Source organism: Vulpes vulpes, chromosome 13 (assembly GCF_048418805.1).
Source record: "Vulpes vulpes isolate BD-2025 chromosome 13, VulVul3, whole genome shotgun sequence".
Classification (NCBI taxonomy): domain Eukaryota; kingdom Metazoa; phylum Chordata; class Mammalia; order Carnivora; family Canidae; genus Vulpes; species Vulpes vulpes.
The window spans coordinates 66825770-66851661 of record NC_132792.1 but is presented as its reverse complement, the minus strand read 5'-3'; the positions used below and the strand labels follow the sequence as shown (position 1 = coordinate 66851661).

Genomic DNA, 25892 nt, shown 5'->3' with positions numbered 1-25892 from the left:
TGTAACACAATAAAGGAAATTAAAATCAGTGATCGATTGTGTTTGAGTGCATTATCATCAGGACTGAATACGTAAACAGTGCACCCAAATGAGAAGCTGTTTAATCACATTCTTTTTTTCCATGTGTCTAACTTGGGGTATCATTTATTTATTTAATATTTATTTTATTCAAAAGAGGGAAAGAAATTCATTTATTCCATTTGGGTGTTTCTCCTGTGTTAATACATTCTGTTTTCCTCGCAAATTTATTCTTAGGAAAATATACAAAATTTTTTATTTATTAAAAGCAAATAATTATTTGACCCCTTTGGTAACACTGCTCTTTAAGTTTTCCCTTTTAACTATTTGTTATTAGTTTATTTATTGTAGTTCATAGAGGTCGTGGGTATGAATTCTGACATTTCAAGTAAGCCAGGAAAATTAATTTTCTTTATTAGAAATGACATAGGAGTGCTATTCCTTTTATTGAATCAGATTATCTTAGTACATTAGATTTCGTTGGGGAATTAGTTTGATATTCCTAAAATAGGAGGGAAAAAGTGATCCAAAGCCTTCTAATGATTAAATTTCCTTCCAAGGATAAGCTTATGCCCTGGAATAATGGGCTGATGTATAGCCTATTATTTGGTTAATTACTCATGTGCTCATAAAGACGTTCTGTATTTCTAAATGGGTTATGGTACCAATAGTGACTTAAATGAGCTGGTATTAAACAGTGATTGAAATTGCAAAATGCAAGGTGAATCTGGAGGAACATTTGAGATTCTTTTAGAAAATGGTCTTCTCTCCCTTCTTTTCAGATATTTGACTTGATAATTAAAATAGTATTCATTTACTTTATTAACAAGCATTTATAGTGATCAATTTTAGGGAAGGGAGAACTCCAACTTCAGTGTTTGCAATCTCTTTAAGGTGGGTTATGGTTGTCTATGGAAGGTAGTTTTATACTGATGAAGCAGCATTTCCCCAAATCCACACAATGGTCACATTTCCAACCATTATCTACCTAACAGCTTTGTTTAAAAAAATGGTCCTATCGTGAGAAGTGGCATTGTGGGTTTGGATTAGGACTCAGGTATATTACACTATCCTGAGTCATAGCAGAGACTGTTATATATGTTATGTTTTTAAAATAATATTTTCTAATTGGTTGCTGTTGTTTTATAACAACTTCATTGATTTTTTTAAATTTTGATTTTGATTTTGTGTATAAAAACTTGGTTGATTTGAATAGTGTTAACTACAGATTTTCTATGGGTAATTTTAACATTTCCAAACAACAATAATTTCTGTCTTTTTCTTTTTTTGTAATATTTGTCTTGCCTTACTGCATTGGCCAGGATCTCCAGAATGATGATAAACACAGGCAGTGTCATCAGACAGCTCTTTCCTTTTCCTACTTTTTATAGAAAATATTGATTGTGTTTCAACATTAAACATGATGGCATTGACAGTTTTGTTATAATCTTTTTTTAAGATTTTATTTATTTATTCATGTGAGACAGAGAGAGAGAGGCAGAGACATAGGCAGAGGGGAAGCAGTCCCCCTCTGGGGAGCCCGATGTGGGGCTCAATCCTAGGACCCCAGGATCACGCCCTGAGCTGAAAGCAGATACTCAACCACTGAGCCACCCAGGTGTCCTGATGGTTTTGTCATAGATAAACATACCAGGTTTCAAAAGTTGTGTCCTATTCCTACTTTGGTATGAAGCTTTTAATTATACATGGGTATTGGATTTCTTATATATTTTTTTCTTGCATCTTCTGAGATGATCCTATGGTTTCCTCCTCAATCTGTTAATGTGGTCAATGACATTAAAAGACTTTCTGTTGTTAAAGTATTCCTGCATTACTAGATGAAAGCAATGCCATTATTCTGTATTACTGATACATATATAGATACACACACACACACACACACACACACACACACACATATATGCTGGTTAACTTAGTTTTCTCACATTTTCAAGAGAATTTTGCATCCATACTCCTATGGAAGTTGGCATAGCATTTCTGTCTCACCTGCCTAGGGGAAACCAGACTGAAAACCACACAGTTAGAGGGGAGAAGTGACTCTTTCTGTTCCCAGTGTCTGACGCTCTCTCCAGTGGCGGCTGCAGGCATAATAATGCTGCTGTGGTAACAGTTCTGGAAGTACTAACAACATTGCTTGCAGCAGCAGCAGCAGTGCTGTGGAGTCCCCCATGGAGGAGGCTACAGGGGCAGCAATGGGAATAATTCAGGAAGTAATAACAATATTTGCTGCAGCTGGAGCCGCTGATGTGAGTCCTCATGGTGGCAACTCCAAGGACAGCAGCAGTGGCCCATTCCTGGAAGTGTAAGTTTACTAGACTCTGCCTAAGAAGCTGGACTTTGGACATTGGAAGCCTTGAGGCACCTGCCTCTGACCTCTGGACAACATTATCACTCTTCTAACTTAGAAGAAGCAGAGATTTATTGTAGTTATTAATTTTTGAACAACTGGACCTTTTCATCTTTTGCTCCGAACACCTTGTATCTTGATTTATGAAATATGATAAATATGAGTCATTTCTTAGCTTGTACAGTGTTTACGTTTTTAATTAATTACAACCGTGGAAAAATTGGGAGTAATCCCATAAAAATCCAGTTTTCAGTCTTGGCAGTTTTCAAGAGGGGGCAATGCTGAGCTAGCTTCCTGCAAGGCAACAATTGGATGATGCTGAGTAATGGCTGCCCTTTAAATAAGACTGTCCTCCTCAGTTCACCAATTTCCCCATTCAGACTGCTTCTAGAATCTTCCTTCTTCTAGCACTATGCACATTTATATTTGCTGCAGCACTGTAAATGGTCAACAAGCATAGCAGAGGGGGTCCCTGGGTGGCTCAGTGGTTTAGCGCCTGCCTTTGGCCTGGGGCGTGATCCTGGAGTCCCAGGATCGAGTCCCATGATCGAGTCCCATACTGGGCTCCCTGCATGGAGCCTGCTTTTCCCTCTGCCTGTGTCTCTGCCTCTCCCTCTCTCTGTGTCTCTTATGAATAAATAAATAAAATCTTTAAAAAAAAAGCATAGCAGAATTTCAGGAATATTATTTTCTTGACTTACAAAGAAAGATGTATTTTATAAGTCACATAAATTACATAAATTTGACTTAAACTTGAGTTGTAACATTTAGAGCCACCTGTAACTATTAAATGATAAGTATTAGACTAATCACGTCAATGCAGTTTTAAAATTAACTGGTGACAGCAGGGTTTTTGCTGTAGTCATTGGTGTTTTTTGTTTTGTTTGCTCTTTGTTTTAGACTTTAAGTAAAAAATGACATTATTTGTGCCAGATTCTCAACTCCTTTTGGCTTTGGATTTTTTTTTTCTTCCATGTATATGAATCCTTTGAAGTCAACCAGGGCTGACTGCAAGACGACTCTTTGTGCAATCCAATCAGGCTAATTTCAATTTTAAGTGCAGGAGACAGGCATGCTTTTCATCGTCCCCTTTGTGTAGCTATGATGGATTGGCTAGTGTTGAGTTAGTAAGATTTCCAGGAAAGGACAGTACAAATGCTGTCCTAAGCAGCCTGCTAATAAATAGACCTCATGTCTTAAAATCTTCCACTTGCTGTTTTATTTTAAGAGTGGAGTAAAGGTCCACCAAAGCACAGAATACATTTCACTTTGCAGTTTTATCTGAAAAGCTACCAGTATTTACATTCCCATATGACTCTAATAAGAAGTGCAAGTAAAGAATCCCTATTTAAAATAATTTACAGATTTGGAAGAGCAAGAACTGGTAAGAGAAAGTTTCATGTTAACTTAAGTATACTGTCTAAACATATTCCTGTTTTTCCTTACGTACTTAAAAATACTTTCTAGAAATCTCTTTTCCAGGAGTTATTGGTAGAATACAATCAATGAGATAAGCTCTTAGATAACTAATTAAAATTATATTTAAATTATTATCATGTGTGTGTGGGGTTAAGTGTAAAAAAATCAAATCATAATTTGATAAGAAGCATGAGCTGTATGAAATTTAGGGAGTAATTAAAATGTTTCCTGACAATTTTCTTTACTTTTTATTGCTTGAATTATTCCAAAAGAGGAAAGCAAAAGTATGAAATAATGAACAACAAAAAAAGGAAAATGAAAGTAATTGTGTAACAAATTCAACATCAATCTTCAATTACAATCAAAAATTTAAAAACTGTACTAATCAAAATAATACCTCCCTCTTACTGCACATTCACCATGAGTCTGGGGCAGTTGCATTGGCTGCATGTTAATTTATTCATATAATCCTCATAACACTTCTGTCTTAAATACCTTTATTACGATTCTCACTTTACATAAAAGGAAATAGAAGTAATCTGTTTCTCAACTCCGTGGAGCTAATCCCTCATAGAGCAGGATTTGAGCCCAGGCAATAGGGGTCTGGAGGTTTTACCACAACACATTGCCACCTTTCATTTGCCACACATATATGTTTACATGTTTATTTACAGTCAGACTTTGCTAATTCTTCCTCCATTAGACATGGATGTTAAACACATCTTTAGAGATCTTAGCATACAATAATTCTATCTAATTCTATCCAAATCTGCCCCACTCCCTGCCCACCATCCCCAGCTCAACTTCAGTTTGATTGAAGTACTCTGGGAACTTTGAGGCCAGAAGCAGGAGTTTGGTGAAGCTTGGGGAGGTGAAGAACCGTTAGATAAGATTTAATAGAGCAGTGGACATTCATTTAGTAAAGTCACAGGATATAAAATCAGTGTATAGAAATCTGTAGCATTTCTATACAGTAATATTGATACAAAGAAATTACATTTATATTTACAGCTGCACAAAAAAAAAATACTAGGAATAAACTTAGCCAAAGAGGTAAAAGACCTGTACTCTGAAAACTATAAAACAGTGATGAAAGAAATTGAAAGCAACACAAAGAATTGAAAAGACATTCTATGTTCATTGGTGAAAAGAACAAATGTTGTTAAAATGTCCATACTACCCAAAGCTATCTATAAATCTGATACAATCCCTATCAAAATACCAATGGCATTTTTTCACAGAACCAGAACAAACAATCCTAAAATGTGTATGGAATCACAGAACATCCGAAATAGCCAAAGTAATCTTAAGAAAGAAAAACAAAACTAGGGGTATCACAATTCAGGCTTCAAGTTACATTGCAAAGCTATAGTAATCAAAGCTGTCTGATACTGGCACAAAACAGACGCATAGGTCAATGGAACAGAATAGAAAACACAGAAATAAGCCCACAATTATATGGTCAATTAATTTTCAGCACAGGAGGAAAGAATATACGGTGGGAAAAAGTCTACCAAATGGTGTTGGGAAAGGTGGATAGCTGCATGCAAAAGGATGAAACAGGACCACTTTCTTATACCATACACAAAAATAAACCCAAAATGCATTAAAGACCTAAATGTGAGACCTGAAACCATAAAAATCCTAGAAGAGAGCACAGGCAATAATGTCTCTGACATTGGCTATCACACCATTTTTCTAGATACATTTCCTGAGGTAAGGGAAATAAACCCAAAAATAAAGGATTAGGACTACATCAAAATAAAAAGCTTCTTCACAGAGAAGGAAACAATCAACAAAACTAAAAGGCAACCTACGGAATGGGAGAAGATATTTACAAATGACATCACTGATAAAGGGTTGGTATCCAAAATATAGAAAAAACTGATATAACTTAACACCCAAAACCAAATAACCCAATTAAAAATGGGCAGAAGACACAAACAGACATTTTTTCCAAAGAAGAACCGAGATGGCCAACAGATATATAAGAAGATACTCAAAAAAAAAAAAAAAAAAAAAAAAAAAAGAAGATACTCAACATCACTCATTATTAGGGAAACACAAATCAAAATCACAGTATCACCTCACACCAATAGGAATGACTAAAATCAAAAACAGAAGAAACAACAAGTGTTGATGAAAATGTGGAGAACAGGAACTTTTTTGCACTGTTGCAGGGTAGGAATGCAAACTGGTGCACCACTGTGAAAACAGTATGGAGATTCCTTAAAAAGTTAAAAATAGAACTACCTTATGATCCACAAATTGCATTACTGGGTATTTACCCAGTAATATATATATTACTTAATTATACATATGTTATTATACATATATTATACATTTTATACATTATTTAATTATACATATATATAATTATATATACTATAATTATACATATATTATACATATATATAATGGAATACTATTCAGCTATAAAAAGGAATGAAATCTTGCTATTTACAACAGCATGGAAGAATCTAGATAGTATAATGCTAACTGAAATAAGTTAGAGAAACAAAAAATACCATATGATTTCGCTCATATGTGGAATTTAAGAAACAAAATAAAGGAAAAAAAGAGCAAGAGAGACAAATCAAGAAACAGATTGTTAACTATTAAGAACAAACTAGGGAAGCCTGGGTGGCTCTGCGGTTTAGCGCTGCCTTCAGCCCAGGGCGTGATCCTGGAGACACCTAATCGAGTCCCACGTCGGGCTCCCTGCATGGGGCCTGTGTCTCCCTCTGCCTGTGTCTCTGCCTCTCTCTGTGTGTGTGTGTCTCTCATGAATAAAATAAAATAAATAAAAAATAAAATAAAATAAATAAAATCTTAAAAAAAAAAAAAAACTAATGATTCCTAGAGGGAAAAAAGGGTGGGAGGATGGGTTAAATAGGTGATGGGGATTAAGGAGTGCACTTGCTGTGATGAGCATTGAGTGATGTATGAAGGTGTTAAATCACTATTTTGTACACCTGAAACTAATAGAACACTGTATTTTAACTACACTGGAATTAAAATCCAAAACTTGGGCAGCCCAGGTGGCTCAGTGGTTTAGCGCCGCCTTCAGCCCGGGGCATGATCTTGGAGACCTGTAATCGAGTCCCGCGTGGGGCTCTCTACATGGAGCCTGTCTCTCGTAAATAAGTAAAATCTTAAAAAAAAATTCAAAACTTAATAAAAGAAATCAATAGGTTAAAAAAAAAAAGATTTCCTGGAAGTGGGAGCTGTTCGTTTGCACCAAATTACTGCCTATTTCTCAACCTAGAGCAATCTACCCAGTCTTTTCAAATAATTACTGTTCTATTCTTAAATAAAAATATACTGAAGTCCATGGCACCGGGATGGAATACCCCCTTTCTACCCATTTCTCTATGAGCTTTAGTCTCTGGGTCACTCTTCTAGGAAGAACTTTAGTGCTGGTTCGTGGATTTTTTTTGGTCCCAATTCTGGTCTTATTCACAGAGGCAGAGTTCTTTGACCACTTGATGTCTCACTATTTCCATTTCTGATAAACATGTTTCTGCCTCCCTCCCATGATAATGATCTGGACCTTTCTATCAGCCAGCATTCCCTCATCTTTGGAATGGCCTAGGCCACTTTCTGTGTCTAGCACTCAATAAAGTTGCTCTTGCTAAGGATGCTCTCTAGTCTTCCTCCAACTGAAATACTGGCCTTACTGTTTCACTTTGTTCTGCTACCATGTCCCTCCTTCCTAAAAGTCTCCTCCTTGGTCTCTCTGACTTCTATTTGTTGAAGATAATAGAGTCTTGTTTCCTATATAGACTTCAGACAGTGATGGGGCTTCATAATGCAATCACTAATAGAAAATACACAATAGAGGATAAATAGCTAATAAAACTGCCAATAGGAAAATGGCTTGGGATGGTCACTTGGTAAAGCAAGTATTATGGAAGGCAAAACTGGTGAAATTTCAGGGTCTTACTGAAATTAGAGAACAATGGAAAAATTTTATTCAAAGGTATGTTTATTTTGGCTTAATAGTCAACTTAACATGAAAAAATAATTGAGTTATCTACATCAAGTCATTAAAATTTGGCCTTCTCTACCCAGCTGAAACAATCGTACTGATCAACAAGTTTTTATATGTACTTTAAGGTACTTTATGTAATACAAAGCGTTGAATGATTAACCTTCAATTCAGTCAATGACACTGTAACTTACACCTGAATAGAGCTTGTCTAACTCATGTATTTTCTCCGTAGGGTATATCACAACCTTCTTGTGCTTAGAGATACTAGATTACACTTCAGCTGTATGCTGGGGGGCCATTTCAAACAGCAAAAGCCCCAGTAAGGAGCATAAAAGAGCAACAAATAGGGCATTAAAATAAACTATGAAAAGGACACTTGTTTACAGTATAAGAACTGACAGGAGAAGGCACAGCACCATGTTGCTTGCTTTCAGTGGGAAAACTACCCTTCAGGCATTTACATTTTTCCCCTGCTCTGCACATGTCCACAAATGACTGCAGAAGTGCTGGGTGTTGATTTGCGGTTTACAAATAAATTTTAGCTAGTAGGTGAATTCGCAAATACAAATTGTGTGAATAATAAAGATTGTGTATGTCTTGCATGTGTATTCACTGGTGTATTCTCAGGTGTTTTTACTGATAATGGTACATAATAAAGCATATTTAAGAACTGACTTGTAGGGCAGCCCCAGTGGTCCAGCGGTTTAGCGCCACCTTCGACCCGTGGCGTGATCCTGGAGACCAGGGATCGAGTCCCACATCAGGCTCCCTGCATGGAGTCTGTTTCTCCCTCTGCCTGTGTCTCTGCCTCTCTCTGTCTGTCATGAATAAATAAATAAAATCTTAAAAAAAAAAAAAAAAAGAACTGACTGTAGACTAAGCCTTACTCTACTCTTACAGGCATCCCAGAAGTCTAATAATCCAGTCATTAATTGTCTCTTCCTACTAGTCTTTTATTGCTACTGCTACTACTATTACTACTACTATTACTACTACTATTACTACTATTACCACTTACATGTTACAAGGTTTGCAATCACTTCTTTATAATCTTACTTCTCTTTCCAGACCATAAACTCTTTTTCTTTTTTAAGATTTTATTTATTTATTCATGAGAGATACAGAGAGAGAGGCAGAGACACAGGCAGAGGAAGAAGCAGGCTCCATGCAGGGAGCCCGATGTGGGACACTATCCCGGGTCTCCAGGATCACGCCCTGGGCTGAAGGTGGTGCTAAACCCCTGATGGCTCAGGCTGCCCCAGACCATAAACTCTTAAAGGGCAAGTTTGTATTCCCCAATACTTATTACAGTGCTTGCTTCATTGCAGTCTCAGTAACTATTTGACCTAGCACTGTTGTCATGACATTATTTTTAGAACACTGTATTGGATCACACTAGAAAAGAATGCGCTCACATTCTAGAAGAAACCAGTGAAAGAGTACATGGTTAAAAGTGTCCAATGTCGACGATTCTGAAGAAACAGAGACTAAGGGCAAGCAATGGGATTTGTAGGTCACCATAGCTATCATCCAAGGGGCCCCTCTCACAGCTAGGCAGTAGAAGAAAGGAGGCAAATTCAGATGTGTCTCTTTGTAAAGCTCATGTTCTTTCTCTCAGGTCATAGTGTTTCCATCTCAGAAAGAGGCATGGAAGGAGAGGAAACCGGATTTTTAACTTGTGGTAGCTTTTGATGACTAGTATTAGGAAGAAGTGATAGGTTTGGATAAGTGGCCTAGATTTAGCCTATTAGGGTCCCTGGATTCCCAAAGTAAGTCTAATGTAGTTTCTAATTTCCTGTTGGGAAAGCAAAATTCAACCTGGTTAGCCTTGGTGAAGCTTGTATCCCTGACCTGAGAACTTTGTGACAACTTTTGACTGGGAAGAAAAATCCAGGCCCTCTTTTGCCAAATGTCTTAGAAATAGATTGTCTTCTGGGCAGAACTGCTGGGCATCATTAGCTAGGCTTTTGCTCCAGGCATTAAAAGATAAGCAACATTAAGATTGTAGCCAAACTTATAGTTAAAATCTGGCTTAGAATCAGAGTTTCCGTTCTCATTCAATACCAAAATTAGTATTGTCATGTGCTTTGTATTATGAGGACTAAGCCGTGTATTTTTCCTTTTTTTAAAATTGTCTAATGATGTCTATGCTTAAAATGATGGTGATGAACTTGAGAATGTTTGCTGCATTTACCTTTATGTAACTTCATCATATAGACTCAGTAGTGGTATGAAAAAACTTTGCCTGAATTCCTCTGCCTTTGACCAAGTAATCACATGAGAAAAAAACTTCCTGTCCTCTTCAGATTAAGTTCGGAGGACGCATTCCTATCTCTTGCAGAAAAAGTTATATTTACAGAGATTCATAGCAAGTTCCTATGTTAGTTATGATAAGAAGACTGTGCTTTTTTCCCCTCCATATCCCTTTGCAAAGCATTTGGTAAAACTTCCTCTCAGTCTGCTTACAAATACTTAGTAACTTCATCATTTTGCATAAACTGCCTTAATTTCAATGAAGAATGTTATTTCCTAGCATAAGATATAAACATGTGTGAATTTAAAATTAAATCATCTTTATGTCTGTCTTTTAGAGGATATATTGAAAATAGGATTTGCTAAAAACACCAGTGATAATATAAAATATTCAGTGCTGTCCATGCAAAAGATAACAGCAGGCAACAATCTTCTAAGGCACTCATATTAGGAATAGGGCCAGCCACTGTTTGAGGGAGTAACGGGCTAGTCTAGAAGACTTACCTGCTTGGGCATCTCAAGTAGCCCAGGCAATGGGTATGAGCATGACACCTTCCTTGCACAGGGACAAAGGGCAGAAGTTCCTGGCAGCAAATATTTGCTTAATCACATACCTAGTTTTTTGGATTAGCATCCTCAATGCTTTCCATTTTTGCTCAGCAGAAATCTCCCCTCCCTACCACTGTCCATTTGCCCATCTACTCATTCAATGAACATTTATAAAATTAGGAACTATAAGGAATAGGCAAACAAAGAATAAGCCAGGGTTGCTGCTTGTGACAATCCAAAGGCGTTCTGGAGAACTTTGGCATAATAGGGCTGCCCTCCGGGATTGTAGCTCTGCATTTGGCATGATAGTTACTGTCAACTATTTTTAAAAAGTATTTTAATCTCCCTACCTCATGTGATTCGTGGATGTGACAAATTTCTCAGTGTTCTTATGACTGCCTCCTTTTATTTTTCTACCACAATATAAGAAAATAAGACATAGTATTTAGAGAGTTAAGTATGTTTCTTCCCCCTACACCTTCCCTACTCTGTCAAGGAAATAACAAAAGTAAAATTCCTGGCACTTATTAAATCACAGCACATAAGAACAGCTATGTGCCAGGGGTCCTTGGGTAGCTCAGGGGTTTAGCACCTGCCTTTGGCCCAGGGTGTGATTCTGAAGTCCCGGGATCAAGTCCCACATCAGGCTCCCTGCATGGAGCCTGCTTCTCCCTCTTCCTGTTTCTCTGCCTCTCTCTCTCCCTCTCTGTGTCTTTCATGAATAAATAAATAAAATATAAAAAAAAAAGCTATGTGCCTAATGCAAATCCTCAATTCATGGACAGAGAACATAGAACTGGAGAACTGAAATGTGATGAGTTAATAGGGGAAAAAAGAAGCATAAAAAAATCATTTAAACATCTTTTTAAAAATGGCCAATAATAGCACCCTACATGTCAGGCTAATAGAGGGGGAAAAAAACCTTGTAGACATGAAATAGTAATTATGTTAGACACAGTTAACTATATTTCTTATTGCTAGACTATATGCAGAACATAATTCTTTTGCCTCTAAATTATATTACCTAATGATTAGAATCAACTGATGATATAAGATTTAGTAATCTGGCCCATTTTAATATTGTGATGGAACAGTGAATTCAGGCTTAAGGAAAAACACACCATCCTACACAGGCTTATACAGCATTATGGCCCACAATGAGGTTGGAAGGGTACAGCCATACACACTTCTGGTTCCTTCTGCCTCCTAAATCCCCCACTGCGGCATGTTTTTATGATAGCAGCAGGCAAAAATCTTCTAAAGAAGTCATATCAGGAATAGGGCCAGCCAGTTTTGAGGGAATGACAGGCTGGTTTAGAAGACTTACCTGCTTAGGCATCTCATGTTCATGTTCAGCTGCCACTTGAGAACTTCTAGGATTCTATCTGAACTCGTGTTCCCTGGCATAGGATTGGGGAAATGGCCGACAGTAAAGTCTTTAAGGATGACCTGTTCCATGGACTTAAACATTGAGTTTTTCTCCTCTTGAGTAGGAGACTAGTATGCACAAGTTTCTACATGTGGCTAGAAGAGCATCCAAATAACCTTGGAGACTTTTTAAAACTGCAGATTTCTAGGTCCCACCCTGACTAGTTAGAAAATAATTCGGTTGGGAGAATTTATTAGTTATCTCCTGTTTCAGTAACGCTGTAACAAACACTGGTAAAGAGGTAGGTAGCCTACAAACTTTTTTTTTTTTTTTTCTTGCTGAAAGGTGTGAAGGTTAGTTGTGACTCAGCTGGGCTGGGTTGGGCCTGGGTTCAGCTTTGCTCCACATGTCTCTCATTCTAGAACCCAGGCTGAGAAACAGCAGCCATCTGGGGCTGCTCTTTTCATGGCAGAAAGCAAAAGAAAGGTGAATGAAAACATATGATGGTCTTTATTATTATTATTTTTTAGAGATTTATTTAGTTTTTCATGATAGAGAGAGAGAGAGAAAGAGATCCTGGGGCTCCAGGATCGCGCCCTGGGCCAAAGGCAGGCGCCAAACCGCTGAGCTACCCAGGGATCCCCAAAACGTATGATGGTCTTTAAAGCCCAGTTTTGGACTGACCCATCCTTGCTTTTGCCCACATTCCATTGGCCAAAACAAGCCACACGATGAAGCCCAAGGTAGTGAGTTTGGAAGGTATATTCTGCCCCAAGGGGAAAGGGAGGAGGAATGATCACTTGAGGGGGGGGCCTGTAAATGGTGAGGACAGTTAGTACTGAGGGACTAGATGTAGCAATTCAACAGGTAACTTTCATGAAATCAATCCTACTACCTATTAGAGGATTGCCATTTGGTGCCACCAGAGAGTATGTCATAGCAAGAGAAATTATGGGCTTCATTCCTTTGGTAGCTCAGCAAATATTTTTCATCACCAACATGCACTATCCAAAGATAGAAACTGTTAATACAGCTAATGTAAATCAATAACAGAAGATAATTAAGAGTAGAAGGGGGACAAGAAAATAGGCACCTTATGTACATTGAGGGTGGAAATGAGTGTATCAGGGAAGACTTCTCAGCAGAGGCAACATCTGAGGTCCGCTACCATGATGGGTGAATGTTGTCTAGAGAAGGAAACTGCAAGAAGGGAAAGGAATATTCTACACAGAGGAGATTACAGGACAAAGGGAGGAGTTTAGAAGCATATTTGGCAGAGAATACTATGTGTTCTCTAAATCCTGCTTCTTTTCCTGTTGGTCCTAGAATTAGATTACCTTTCCTACCCTCCCTTGCACTTGGCTGTGGCTGAGTATTGACCCGAAGATGAGCCCAGAAATGGTGTATATTTTTCCAGGTCTGGCCCTTACAAACCTGCCACATGCACATCCCCATTTCTCAGCCTTTCCCCCTGTCTGCTGAATGAGAGGAGGGTGGCTCCCCAAGATGGAAGGGCCTGAATCACTGGATGATGCATGGAAAGTTTTCCCCATCAACAAGGAATATTTGCGTGTGTGAGAGAAAGTTGTATTGTGCAAAGCCACTAAGATTTAGGATTTGTTTATTATAGCAACTAGTATGTCCTGCCTTACCTTGTAGAGCTTATATGTGCGTTGCTGATAGTAAGTGAGGACTATGAGGGAGTAAAACAGAGAGCCATCACTGACCAGCTGTGTTAGGTACTTGCTGTAGGCACCTCTGGTTATTTTTAGAACCAAGTGAATTAAAAGATATAATAGCACCTTAGAATTATAAGTCTGGTCAAAACATTAACATGTGAACATGCCCAGCTTAAGGGGCGCTTCATGCTGCAGAGACCATGAGTCAAGCACAGTCACTTATAGTAGGCATTTATGGCAGAAGAAATGACAACACTGTTCTTCTGGAAGCCTTTTTAGTTCTAATGTGCATTGACATGTGTCCCCAAAGGTTCAAATTCAACTGCAGCTGAGAGGGGCCTCTCTCTCCATCTTTCAACCTTGGATGTGTCTGCTATCCATGAAACTTAAGGAAGAAAACCCAGCTCATTAATCAGTATGTCATCACATGACTGGAAATTAAATAGTAAAGCGGTAAAGCCTCTGAGTTGATATGATAGCAAGTATCACAGGTGTATGTTTCTGCTTCTATTTCAAAGTAAGACACCATCTGGAAGTTATCCTTCCTGCCAAAAGGAGTAGAGACATAAAGGCTCCCCGTCCTCTTCCAAATTAGAACTCATAGACGGAATTGAACTCTGCCAAATGGAGAAAGAAGCCCTCGTTGGAGATATAAGGGACTGATGAGAGAGGCAAGCAGGAGAAAACTCTTCTCAGAAGCAACTTTTTCTGAAGACAAATGATAATAACTTTGTATTGAAAATGGAATTTGAACTTCACACAAGCAGAGACAGAATTTTTGGCACAAGGGCAAGATTACTCATTGGAGATCATCACGATACAGAATATCTAGAAGTAGGCCTGGCATAATCCATCAGTGTTGGAAGAGAAACACGGATGCAACCAAAACAGAGAGTTTTTATAGTCACCTCTTACTAAGAGCGTTCCTAATACTTAGCGAGGAAATAAATTCATGTCAGCACTCCCACTGTGTAAAATCTCTATATGTGGTATGTTGTGATGCTTGGTTTAATGATCATGGGTTATATGCAGTTCTGATCCTATATTGTGCATGAAATCATTATCTGCCAGTCTTTTTTATCTTCATAAAATCAGGATTTGAAGAATCCTTCAAATTGTTTTCATCTATAAAAAATGGGAGTGAATCCTACTGATTATTTGTTCAAGATGCTGGTGCCAACAGTGGAAGATTTGGAGAGTGTCACAGTCTTAATTTGGGCTTTTATGGAAGCAGACTGTTGGTTGAGAATTCAAATGCAAGTGCAAGCAGGTTGTTTGGGAGATAATTCCTGGAAACCACAGCAGAGGAGTGTGGATGTGAAACCAAGGGGAAGGGCCAATAAAAGGCAGACTATGAAATGCATTATTCCCATGGGCTGCTGAAGCTGGGAAACTCTGGAAATGCTATAGAATGTGCACCTCGGAGTCATCTTCTCCAAGGGCCCAGGCAGCTAAGGTATTTACATACCAACTCCTAACGTTTGGCATTCCAGAGTTGCTCTTGGGAGGTGATGTTTCCAGAACTGCAGTCTGCTCTGAATGTGACGTATTGGCACTGCCAGGAGGAAATTGGAGCCTTGTGCACTGAAATGGTAGGAGCAAGGGGATGGGAATGAGACAGCCAGAGCGCCTCTTCTAAACCCCTATTGGAGGCCGTCTTAACAAGGCTTTTTCTAAACTAGATGTACTGCTTGGGGAAATTACTTTTGTGCATTTCCCACTCTGTCCCAGCACCAATGATATGGCCACAAAGCTGAGGACCTGTTTGCAGGTACTCAAGGTTGTTTATAACCACGAATTGGACTTCTACTTTTAATTTTAATCAATTTATTTTTATATATGACTCACATTAAAAATTGAACTATATTTCCACCTGTACTCAAAATCTGTCAGTTCCTTACCACTGCTCAGTATACACAAACTGTGGAAATCATTCTAGGCAAATCTGAAAGGAAAGGACACTGTATAATAAAATGTGCCCTCCTCTGGTAATTTTTTTTTTTTTTTGAATTTTAGTTTTTTCTTCCGTGGTGATTTGCATCTCTTTACATGAGACCATGGCCTTACTGAGGGCACATTTGGGACCTAGTGAATGCAGACGGAATCTATGCTAATTGGCCTTGAATGCCATTCCTAATTTTCAAGACTGCCTCAGAATATCACAGCGGTCTTACTAATGACTATTCATTTTTGCTCTCTACCAATTATATTTTCTTATTTTGCCATTCAGAAAATAAAGGCAAACTATATGATTGTACTATCTTTATTGTTTAAAAATGTCTAGATTTCTTAAAAATGCATGGGAAGAAGCAAAAGCTGGTTCAACGTGAATTGTAGGCTTGTATCACTGATCTAAAAAATAACACAAATATATATTTATGTGCACTGGTGTAATTTTGAGGGATTTTATATGCCTATTAAATTACCATGGACAAATAAAAAAACCGTCATTCATATATTTCTAAAAAAGAATTCGCTCTACATTAGCATGAGCCAATGTACTTTATGTTAGGTTTTATATTTCTGACGGACAACTTGTTCAGTACTCTATATGCCTGCTTTACATGTGTAACACATTTTATGTGATTGTTTCTTATTTTTAATGATTTATTTTGGAATAGTCTTAGCTTACAAAAAGGTGCCAAAATAAATCAGAGAGATCTCATATATTTTCCTCAGTGTTATCATCATACATAAGCATTATACAATAATATGAGACTGATCCTTAAAACAGACAGAGTTGAGGAGACTCTAAGGGTTCATTATCTTAGAGACGTATTCTCTCCATGTACAGTACTGCAATGGAGAAAAATGTGTTTTTCTTCTTGTTGTTGTTGACGTCCTGGGCTTAAAACTGAGAGAAAAAAAATAAAAGTGTTCTCTTTAATTTAGAACACTTAATGCAATCCAAGATATATAGGCAGATTGATAGATGTATCAATACACATATATACAGAAACATGGTGGTGGTGTCAGGACTCACTAAGACTCAGTATTAATGTTTTCTTTTTACTTAGAGTTATGCTACCTTTCCTCTTCCTTTGTTACTGTCAATTGTTGGGGGTCTAGCTAAGTCACTGTGCAGAAAATTCTGATCTGATCTTCTAGAACCTTGAGAAAAACAGAGGGCAGGGGAGCAAATGTTAATAGTAGGAAGGAAGTGTTTGTCTCCAATTTGAGGACTCTGACATAAGAGGCACACAGCAATGTTTGTTGCATAGAAGTCAACAATAGTTGCCAATACTCAGCAGTAGATTAAATGGTGAGAAAAGCTTGAATTTGTCGGTGTCAGTTGGGGCTGCTCAGTGCATGACATTAGAAAAACTCTAAATGCCTATCACTGCAATACTAATTATGATAATAGCAACAACACAATCAGTGTTGTTCGACCGCTGAAGAGTTATGATAGATAAATATTAATTGAGGCTTATTTTTTCACCCAAACAAATTAAAAAGATGTTGCTTGGTTATCCCATTCACATTTTAAAACTGGTTATTACCAACATTTCTTGAAGCAAAATATACAAAAGAATTTCCTTATTCTTTCTCTTTCATATTTCGTGCATCCTTCAGGCTTTGCACTTCAAAACTCCCATACCATATATCCATCTCCCACTTCTTTCTCACTTCACCTCCCAATAAAACAGGCCTTGGGGGATCACTTTTAAATGCTGTGATGTAAAGTGCTTACAATAGCAGGAAGTGTCTCTCTCCTCAGGGAGAAAAGGAATATTGGAATGATAACTGCCACCTCTCCCCTTGCCCCCAACATTCTGGCACATTCACTGCTATGCATGACACGAATCACTTCTAACTCCACAGGCGTTGGGCATCACACAGATGTACTGAAGCCTTCACAGCCATGCTTCAAACTCTCCACACGCATGTCTCCAATTTTGTTTCAGTGTAAACTTGATTTTTGCTCCAACTGAGCGGCCATTCAAACAAAATGCTGAACTAGAAGACAAGAAAAAGAAGAAAGAAAGAAAGAAGAAAGAAAGAAAGAAAGAAAGAAAGAAAGAAAGAAAGAAAGAAAAGTGAAATAATTAAGGAAGCACATTTATTCCTTCAAGCTCAGGTCTCCAGTCCTAATACAGTTGACCCTTGAACAACACAGGTTTCAACTATAGGGAATTGCTTACACGCAGATTCTTTACAGTATAGCACTGTCAGTGTATTTTCTCCTCATGATTTTCTTAATGACATTTTCTTTTCTCTAGCTTAGTTCATTGTAAGTATATAGTATATAATATCACATACAATGTATTTGTTAACCAACCATTTATGTTATCACTTCTGATAACAGTGTTATTGCTGTTAGAGGCTTCTGATCAACAGTGAGCTATTAGTCAAAAACCGAGGTGCCTTGGTGGCTTAGTTGGTTAAGCATCTGATTCTTGCTTTTGGCACAGGTGTCCTGGGATCAAGCCCCGACAGGCTCCGAGCTCAACGTGGAGTCTGCTTGAAGATTCTCTCCCTCTGCTCCTTCCCCCTATTGCCCAATTCTGCTTTCTCTCTCAAATAAATAAATATATCTTTTAAAAAGTTGTACTTGGATCTTTGACTGTGTAAGGGGTCAGTGCCCAACCCTTGTGTTGTTCAAGGGACGACTGTGTTTGAAAGTCCTATGAGGACCCCATTTTATCCGCGGCCGCACTACCTGTAGCAGAGGGCAATCCGGCGGGAATCGGAGCCATCAGAACCGCCACCATGACTGTGGGCAAGAGCAGCAAGATGCTGCAGCACATGGACTATAGGATGAGGTGCATCCTACAAGACGGCCGGATCTTCATTGGCACCTTCAAGGCTTTTGACAAGCATATGAATTTGATTCTCTGTGACTGTGATGAGTTCAGGAAAATCAAGCCAAAGAACTCAAAACAAGCAGAAAGAGAAGAGAAGCGAGTCCTTGGTCTGGTGCTGCTTCGAGGGGAGAACCTGGTCTCAATGACGGTAGAGGGACCTCCTCCCAAAGATACTGGCATTGCCCGAGTGCCACTTGCTGGAGCTGCTGGGGGCCCAGGGATTGGCAGGGCTGCTGGCAGAGGAATTCCAGCTGGTGTTCCAATGCCCCAGGCTCCTGCAGGACTTGCAGGGCCAGTCCGAGGGGTTGGTGGGCCATCCCAGCAGGTGATGACCCCGCAGGGAAGAGGCACTGTGGCTGCTGCTGCAGCTGCTGCCACTGCCAGCATTGCAGGGGCCCTGACCCAGTACCCGCCCGGCCGTGGGGGTCCTCCCCCACCCATGGGCCGGGGGGCACCGCCTCCAGGCATGATGGGCCCACCACCTGGCATGAGGCCTCCCATGGGCCCGCCGATGGGGATCCCTCCTGGTCGAGGAACTCCAATGGGCATGCCCCCGCCGGGGATGCGGCCCCCTCCCCCGGGCATGCGAGGCCTTCTTTGACCCTTGACCACAGAGTTATGGAAGTAGCTTCACAGAGGCGTGGGCCCGATTGCCACAGACGTGTTTGTTTGTTATGCCCTGTTCTTGGAGTCTCACAGGATTGTCTGGTTTCCCTTTCAGGGCCCCCTTGCCCGGGAATGCGCCCACCAAGTCCCTAGACTCATGTTGGCCCTCCTCAGCTCCCTGCCTGTTTCCCGTCAGGCTGTACATAGTCCTTTTACTTCCTTGTAGCCTGTGAAACTAGTTTATAATAAACTCTTAAGAATATTGTAAAAAAAAAAAAAAGAAAAAGAAAGTCCTATGAAATTTAGAAACCTGCACTTCCAGGTCTGGTCTCTAGATGTGCTCCCTCCCACTCAATCCTCTTACTCTTGGTATAGATGATTTAATTCTCTCTGGACTTTAAGGAAGATGAGGGTAGAGTCTCCCAAAAGGAATTTTATTAGGGGCATCTCCCTGGCTGGCTCAGTCAGAAGAGCATGGAACTCTTGATCTCGTGAATTCGAACCCCACATTGGGTGTAGAGATTACTTAAGTAAATTTAAAAAAAATTAAAAATTAAAAAAAAATTAAAAATTAAAAAAAAATTAAAAAGGGGGGATTTTACTAAGAAACTGAGAAAAAAAGGGCAGCCCAAATGGCTCAGTGGTTTAGCGCTGCCTTCAGCCCAGGGTGTGATCCTAGAGTCCTGGGGTTGAGTCCCACATCAGGCTCCCTGCTTGGAGCCTGCTTCTCCCTCTGCTTCTCTCTGTCTCTCTCTGTGTCTCTCATGAATAAATAAATAAAATCTTTTTTTAAAAAAAGAAAGAAACTGAGAAAAAAATGAAAGAAAAAAATAGACTAGAATATTCTATATGTATGTATATACACATATGTTTAGTACTTACTATATATACTATATTTATGTGTGCATAAATATACACGTATACACGATGTGGGAAGTATGATGCTAAATATATGCATTATTATAAATTAACATTATTTTTTAGTGGAAGAGGCAGGAAATTATAAAGCAAACCAATCACTGTTTTGGATAAAAAATGCAATTGAGTGACTGAAGTGTTATTTCAGACAGTGTGGTCAGTGAGGCCTCTCTGAGATGTGACATGAGCCTGAGACCTGCGTGAGGCGAAGGTACAAGACACATGTGGATGGAAAATAAAGAACAACATAAGGCTTAGTCCTGTGGGCGAGTCATATCATCATACCCACTTACATAGGCAAGGTAGACTAATGGAAACTGACTGACTTCTCTGAGATTCTATAGCTAGGAAGTGGCATAACCAATCACACACTGGATCAGCTGTTCTACTTAGATTATCATTCCCTCCTCAATCAGCTTATCCACCATCCTCTCTAAGCCTCACCCTTCCCATTGTTCAGTCTTTTGCTACTGTCTTCTCCTCCCCCACCCAAGAGACAGGCAATTCTTCTTTTAAACCCTCCCTTACCCTCACAGAAAGAAAACACAGTGACAGCACTCAGTGCTAACTTTTCTCAGAGTGGGCTCTACTCCATTTGCTCATCTGCTTTCCCTTCCCATACCAAGCCCTTAAGGGGAAGTGAAGGAGTATATCACTTACCTTTGCAAACCTGACAACCAGCATGGCCCTTGACATAATAAGCAATGTGGAAATGAAGCAAGTATGACATATTGGAGGGTGGGATTGAGGAAGGAATGAAATGAAGGAAGGGAGGAAGATTTTTAGTTCATGAGGCAGTTAATTTAGAAAATGCGAGTAAGAAACTACAGAGACTTCACACAGTTTCTAGACTTGCTACTAGCATTGTCTTATCTTTGCTCCTTCCCTCTTCCTGTCTTTGAAAGCCAAATGCATTTTAACTGTCTTAAAGGATTCAAGGAAGAAAGGCTGGGTCCATCAGTAGAGGGGGCAGTTGGAGAGGGAAAAGTACAGGAAGACTGTCTTGGTACCTGCATGGGTGGCATTGACTCCGGAGGGTAAGATCAATACAAATTACTATTCCTATTTCCTAGAGAGCAGTTGGCTCCAGTGCAGGTGTTACTTGGGTCCTAAGTTTCAGAGGCAACAGTGAGTGCATAAATCAAGGAGCTCTTGAGTCAGATTACCTGGCTTTGCCTTGCTGTTCATCTGGTCAGTAGCCATGAGACTCCCTGTTCCCATTTCCACATCTTTTTGCTGGAGATGCTCAAGATGGTCCACCAATCTCCTAGGCTCTTGTGAGGATTAAGTAAGTGAATACTCATAAAGCACTTAGACTGGTGTCTGGTGCCTGGCAAGGATCCAGTTAGCTGCAAATTTCATGCTTCCTCAGTAAGTAAATAAAATGATGATTTAAAAAAATGTATATTTAGGTAAACATATGAAATGTGGAGAGAAGGAAGAGTCATCATGTTTATTATCATCATCCACCACAATCTCCAGAGATGAAGAGGGTGTGATCATTTTTGGAAGTTGTAGATAGAGTTGATCATCTCCTTACCTTCTTCAGCTGCCTCCTACAGCTTTTGGAGGGGTTGATGCCTGAAATCTTCTGCACCATCCTCTAAAATATGCTAAATTATTTACATGCCAGGGTCCATTGTCCCCTATTTCCATTCATCATAAATCTCATGGTGGTTACATTTATTGCGTATAAAAGAAATGCTGATCCTTGATGGCTTGATGTCTTAAAAGACTGGGTCAACAGCAAAGGCTTCTGATTCCATTCATTTTTCCCTTCTTTGTGATAATGGACAGAAGTGGAAACTAAACAATGAATGCTTTTGGCCTTTTTATTGACCCAAATCCTGAGGTTATTATGTGTCCCTGCTACAACTTCGAAATTGTAAATGGAATTTACAAATACAAATTTACAATTTCAAGGTTACCATGGAAAGATTTTTCTGGGAGCTGTAGCTGTTTTCAGTCATACACATAGGTCCTGGAGGAACAGTTCAGAAAAAAAGGCAGTTAATTGCAAAACAACAACAACAACAACAACAACAACAACAACAACCCCTAACTCCCTTCAGTGCCTGCAGGAATGACCTGAGCAGAGTTTCCAAGTGTAGAGTGCATGTTTTAAAAATGCAAAGACCTTTTTCCTGCTAACCTCCCACCAAGGACCCAGGAGGGCAGCAGTAGGTTAGAAACGGGGTTTCTGTGCCAAGTTCTGGAGAAAGCCTCTTCTGTGACAAATGGCCCGAGGCTTGCTCTCCGCTCCTCCAGCGTGCTCGAGACTTGCCTAGTTCCACCAGGTACAGCAAATGTGCCCGTGAAATCTGACGTTGGGCCCTGGTGAAATCTGATCCCCCGCAGCCCCCCTGCGCTCCGCTCCGCTGGGTGAGCCGGAGCAAGGGAGGCCCCGGGCTTCGTGGGGGGTTAGTCCGGGATTCTAACTCTCCGGGACGAGGTCCTGTTTCCAAGCCCTTCTCAACCCACTTAATTTCCCCTGCGGGGAAGTCCCATCCTCCTCCCGGAAATCTCCGTTCCTAGAAAGAGCCGCGCGCGGTCCCCTGCCCTCTCTCCCGCCTGGCGACAGTTTCGAAGCGCCTGGGTGGGGAGCCCTGAGCCGGGTCTCCGCGCGGCGCCCGCTCCCCCTGCGCTCCCAGCCCGCGCTGCCCGCCGCCGCCGCCGCCTCCAGCAGGACCAACTCGGTCCAACTTTGGCTCCGGGCTCCCGCGGGAGCGACCCCGGCCCCGGCCCCGGCCCCGCGCGGCTGCGCTCCCCGCGCCGTGGAGGGGACCTGCCGGCGCAGCGCCCGCTCGCCCGCCCCCGGGACCCGCTTGCCCGGACCCCGCGCCCTGTCGGCTCCCTCCGTCTCCACCTCTGGGGCCGCTCAGCGAAGCGCAGCGCTGTCCTGGACTCACTGCCCCGAGCCCGGGCCCCAGGGAGAAAGCCCGGCCCGGGCTCCCCAGTTACACCGGCCGCCGCGGGTGTCCAGCCGCCGCCGCAGCAGCGCCCTGATTCACGCTCATCCATCCCCATCCCCATCCCCATCCCCATCCCCATCCCCATCCCCATCCCCATCCCCATCCCCATCCCCTCTCGCCCTCCGCCTCCCCCTCCAGACTCCCCACGAGGCAGGCCGAGCCCCCTCCGGGCGCTCCCTCTCATTCACCGCCGCCCAGCGCGCCCCCGCCCCGCCCCGCCCGCCAGCCCGCTCACTCTGCCGACGCCCACCCCCCACCCTCCCCTCCCCGGAGCCGACCGCCACCCACTCGCCATCTGGAGCCTCCCTTCCGCCCCGCCCCGCCCGCCGGCTCCCTCCCGGAGAGGCAGCGCGCACCGCGGGAGGCTCGGACCCTGCCAGACGCGCGGGGCGAGCGCGCGGGGCTGACCTCTGCCCGCCCGGGAAACTAACAAAGGCGGCGAGCGCCGGCCCAGACCCGGAGGGCGAGCGGCGAGCCGGGGCGGGCGGGCCGGGCGGGCTGCGGGCGGGGGCTGCTCCGGAGTCGGCAGCGGCGGCGCCGGAGGACGCTCCCCTCTCCCCGCGCGCGCCGCTCGGACGCCGCCGGCACCATGGGCTGCTGCACCGGGCGCTGCTCGCTCATCTGCCTCTGCGCGCTGCAGCTGGTGAGTGCCCCGCGCGGACCCTCCGCCGACCCTCGGACCGCACCTCCCGGCCCCCTACGGACCCCCCGGACCCCCCCGGACCCCGCCCTCGCCCCGCGGGAGGGCGCGGTCCCCGCGTGGGCCCCGCGCTCCGGGGGTCAGGGCGCAGCCAGCGGGCGTCGCGCGGAGGTCCGGGGGCGGCTGCCCGGGCTCGGGCTCGGGCTCGGGCTCGGGAGCGGGTCGCGCCGCCGGCCGAGCACCCCCCGCTTGCCTGCTCAAGTTTCCCCGGGGCTTGTGGGCTCTTTCTTCGCGGGATGATTTCCAGTAACGTTGTTTAATTAGAAGGCGCGTGCGGGTGCTCAGCTTCTGCGGAGACGCAGACGGCTCTAACTCTTGGTTAAGCTGGGGTGACTGGGGTGATGCGCACCTGCGGGGGTTTGCAGGCTGGTGCTGGAGGGTCCTTGGGTCTCCAGGAGGGAGGGCCGGGCTGGCAGCGTAGTTTTGAGCAGGGTATTCCAGCCCCAGCGCTTCCAGTTTCCCTTTAGATTTTGATGAAATGTTGCATGTTCACAGCGACAGACTGACATTTGTCATCAGGGAGAGAAGGAGTGAAAGGCTCGTTGGCACGGTGGCTTGCCGAGGCGGTGCCCGTACTGGGAGGTGAGAGATCCAGAGTCCAGGAGGGAGAGGCTCTCCTGTGTGTGTGTGTGTGGGGGGGGGGGGGGGACGCTTTTCTAAGGTACGTCCCATTGGGACCTAGCTGGGCCCTGTGTTCTCTTGTAGTCACTTGAGGTCAAGGCTGCAGACCCATCGTGTTAGCCTTTTGTGTGTGAGAGGGTCATAGGCATCTCTTTTTCCACTTAAATTCTGTGGATGCCCTGGCAAGCGATCTTCCAAGTGCTGTTTGTTTTTCAAAGTCACAGACATTACCTGGCGCATTTTGACTAGCAAGGGGAAAAGCTTTCCGGTGAACTTTACCGGGTAATGTCAACTCTTGCAGGCTCATTAACTGGGAGATGAAATAATGCTCCTTCTTGAATAGTTAGTCCTGGTTCCCATGAATGTATTAAAAAGGTGTCCCTCTTCTCCTGCATCAGTGTTCCACTCTCCCATGAAAACCTCACTTCAGACGTGCCCTTCATTGTTTACATACTATGTTCATAATTTCTGTGTTTATAGAGTTGCAATCAGTGGCAAGTTTTCTTTATGCCTATGAGACAGTCCCTTCTGTCCCGTAAAATAGGACACATTATACAGAATTTCTTGAAAAATAATTTTAAAGTTCACCTGGATGTGAATGTTTTCTTTCGCTAAGGAAGGTCAGAGGATAATTTACATTTTGGTTATTAGAAATGAACGTGGCTTATAAAGTGAAAACACTGAATATTTAGTCAACTCCTGAATATTGCAAGTATGTCATTAGGCACGCTGGATCGGATAATGTATAATGGCATAATTCTTTCTGTTGTACACGGAAATTACACATAAGGGTTTTTGATGTGGTGGATTTATCAATAACAGTTGCGATTTCCTAAGTTGGTATTGTAATATTTGTGATGATAGTGTGTTTGGTGTTTCATCTCTCAGCCTGGAATGCCTCCACGGTCCACACACACCACCTCAATTGATACAAATGCAAATTACTCTTCAAAACTTATCTCATTATTCTGTCTTCTCTATGAAGTCCTCCCTGGTGCTCCAGGTAAAAATCAATCACTTCTTTTCCTTGAATTGCATAGCACTTTGCTTTTTTCCTCTGTTGGATCACATCTCATCATCTTAAATTATTTTATTTACCTATATCTCTCATCTCTAGACTGTAAGCAACCTGAGGATAAGGATTAAACATTATTCATCTTTGGAAACCCTGAGAATTCTTAAGAGGGCTCATATTAGGAGCTGAAATGTATTTGCTGAATGTTTGATAGTAATTAACATTTGCAACCCATGCAGGATTTTAGCATAAACTATTTTATTTTACTCCTAGAATTATCCTCTGAGGAAGGCACCCATGTCACTGGGTGGGAGATGAGGAAGGTGATACTCACAGAGTTAATTAAACAACTTTTCCAAATCAGTGGTGTTCCCCTGGTAGAGACAGGGGTGATGGTAAACCTTTAATGATCAGATCTCAAACAAAACAAGTATGTATTATATTACATATATTATTACATTATGATACTATATAATACATTATGTCTAATGTATTTAAAGAACGTGTAGCACTCACTTGACAAATAATAATTAATAATAGATGTCCTTTACTGTGAATTTTATATCGCCGGTATAATGCTGGCAGAAGCTTTCTGTTGAATTTGGT

The 25892-nt window shown here is 41.8% G+C and overlaps 2 protein-coding genes and 1 long non-coding RNA gene across 4 annotated transcripts in view; 2 read left to right on the top strand and 1 right to left on the bottom strand.

Annotated features, from left to right (window-relative positions):
- Positions 1-15459: 15459 nt before the first annotated feature.
- On the bottom strand, positions 15460-22647 carry LOC140595191 (uncharacterized). Its single transcript, XR_011996644.1, has 2 exons — positions 21145-22647; positions 15460-17606 (listed from the first exon to the last, which is right to left on the bottom strand). It is a non-coding gene; the product is annotated as an uncharacterized lncRNA (long non-coding RNA).
- LOC112929751 (small nuclear ribonucleoprotein-associated protein B-like) lies at positions 18321-19192 on the top strand. The gene has a single exon (XM_072734658.1). The coding sequence runs from the start codon at positions 18360-18362 to the stop codon at positions 19053-19055; it is 696 nt and encodes a 231-aa protein (XP_072590759.1). The 5' UTR covers positions 18321-18359; the 3' UTR covers positions 19056-19192.
- Positions 22648-23223: 576 nt separating the features above from the next.
- The window catches only part of NKAIN3 (sodium/potassium transporting ATPase interacting 3), a 606663-nt gene continuing 603994 nt past the window's right edge, over positions 23224-25892 (top strand). For both annotated transcript variants that reach the window (XM_072734660.1, XM_072734659.1), the window contains exon 1: positions 23224-23593. In XM_072734660.1, coding sequence (XP_072590761.1) covers positions 23540-23593 — 54 coding nt within the window. In that variant the 5' untranslated portion in view covers positions 23224-23539. The remainder of the gene's footprint in view (positions 23594-25892) is intronic.

Coding starts and splice junctions, on each gene's coding strand:
- LOC112929751 (XM_072734658.1), top strand. CDS start 18,360: ATGACTGTGGGCAAGAGCAGCAAGATGCTGCAGCACATGGACTATAGG.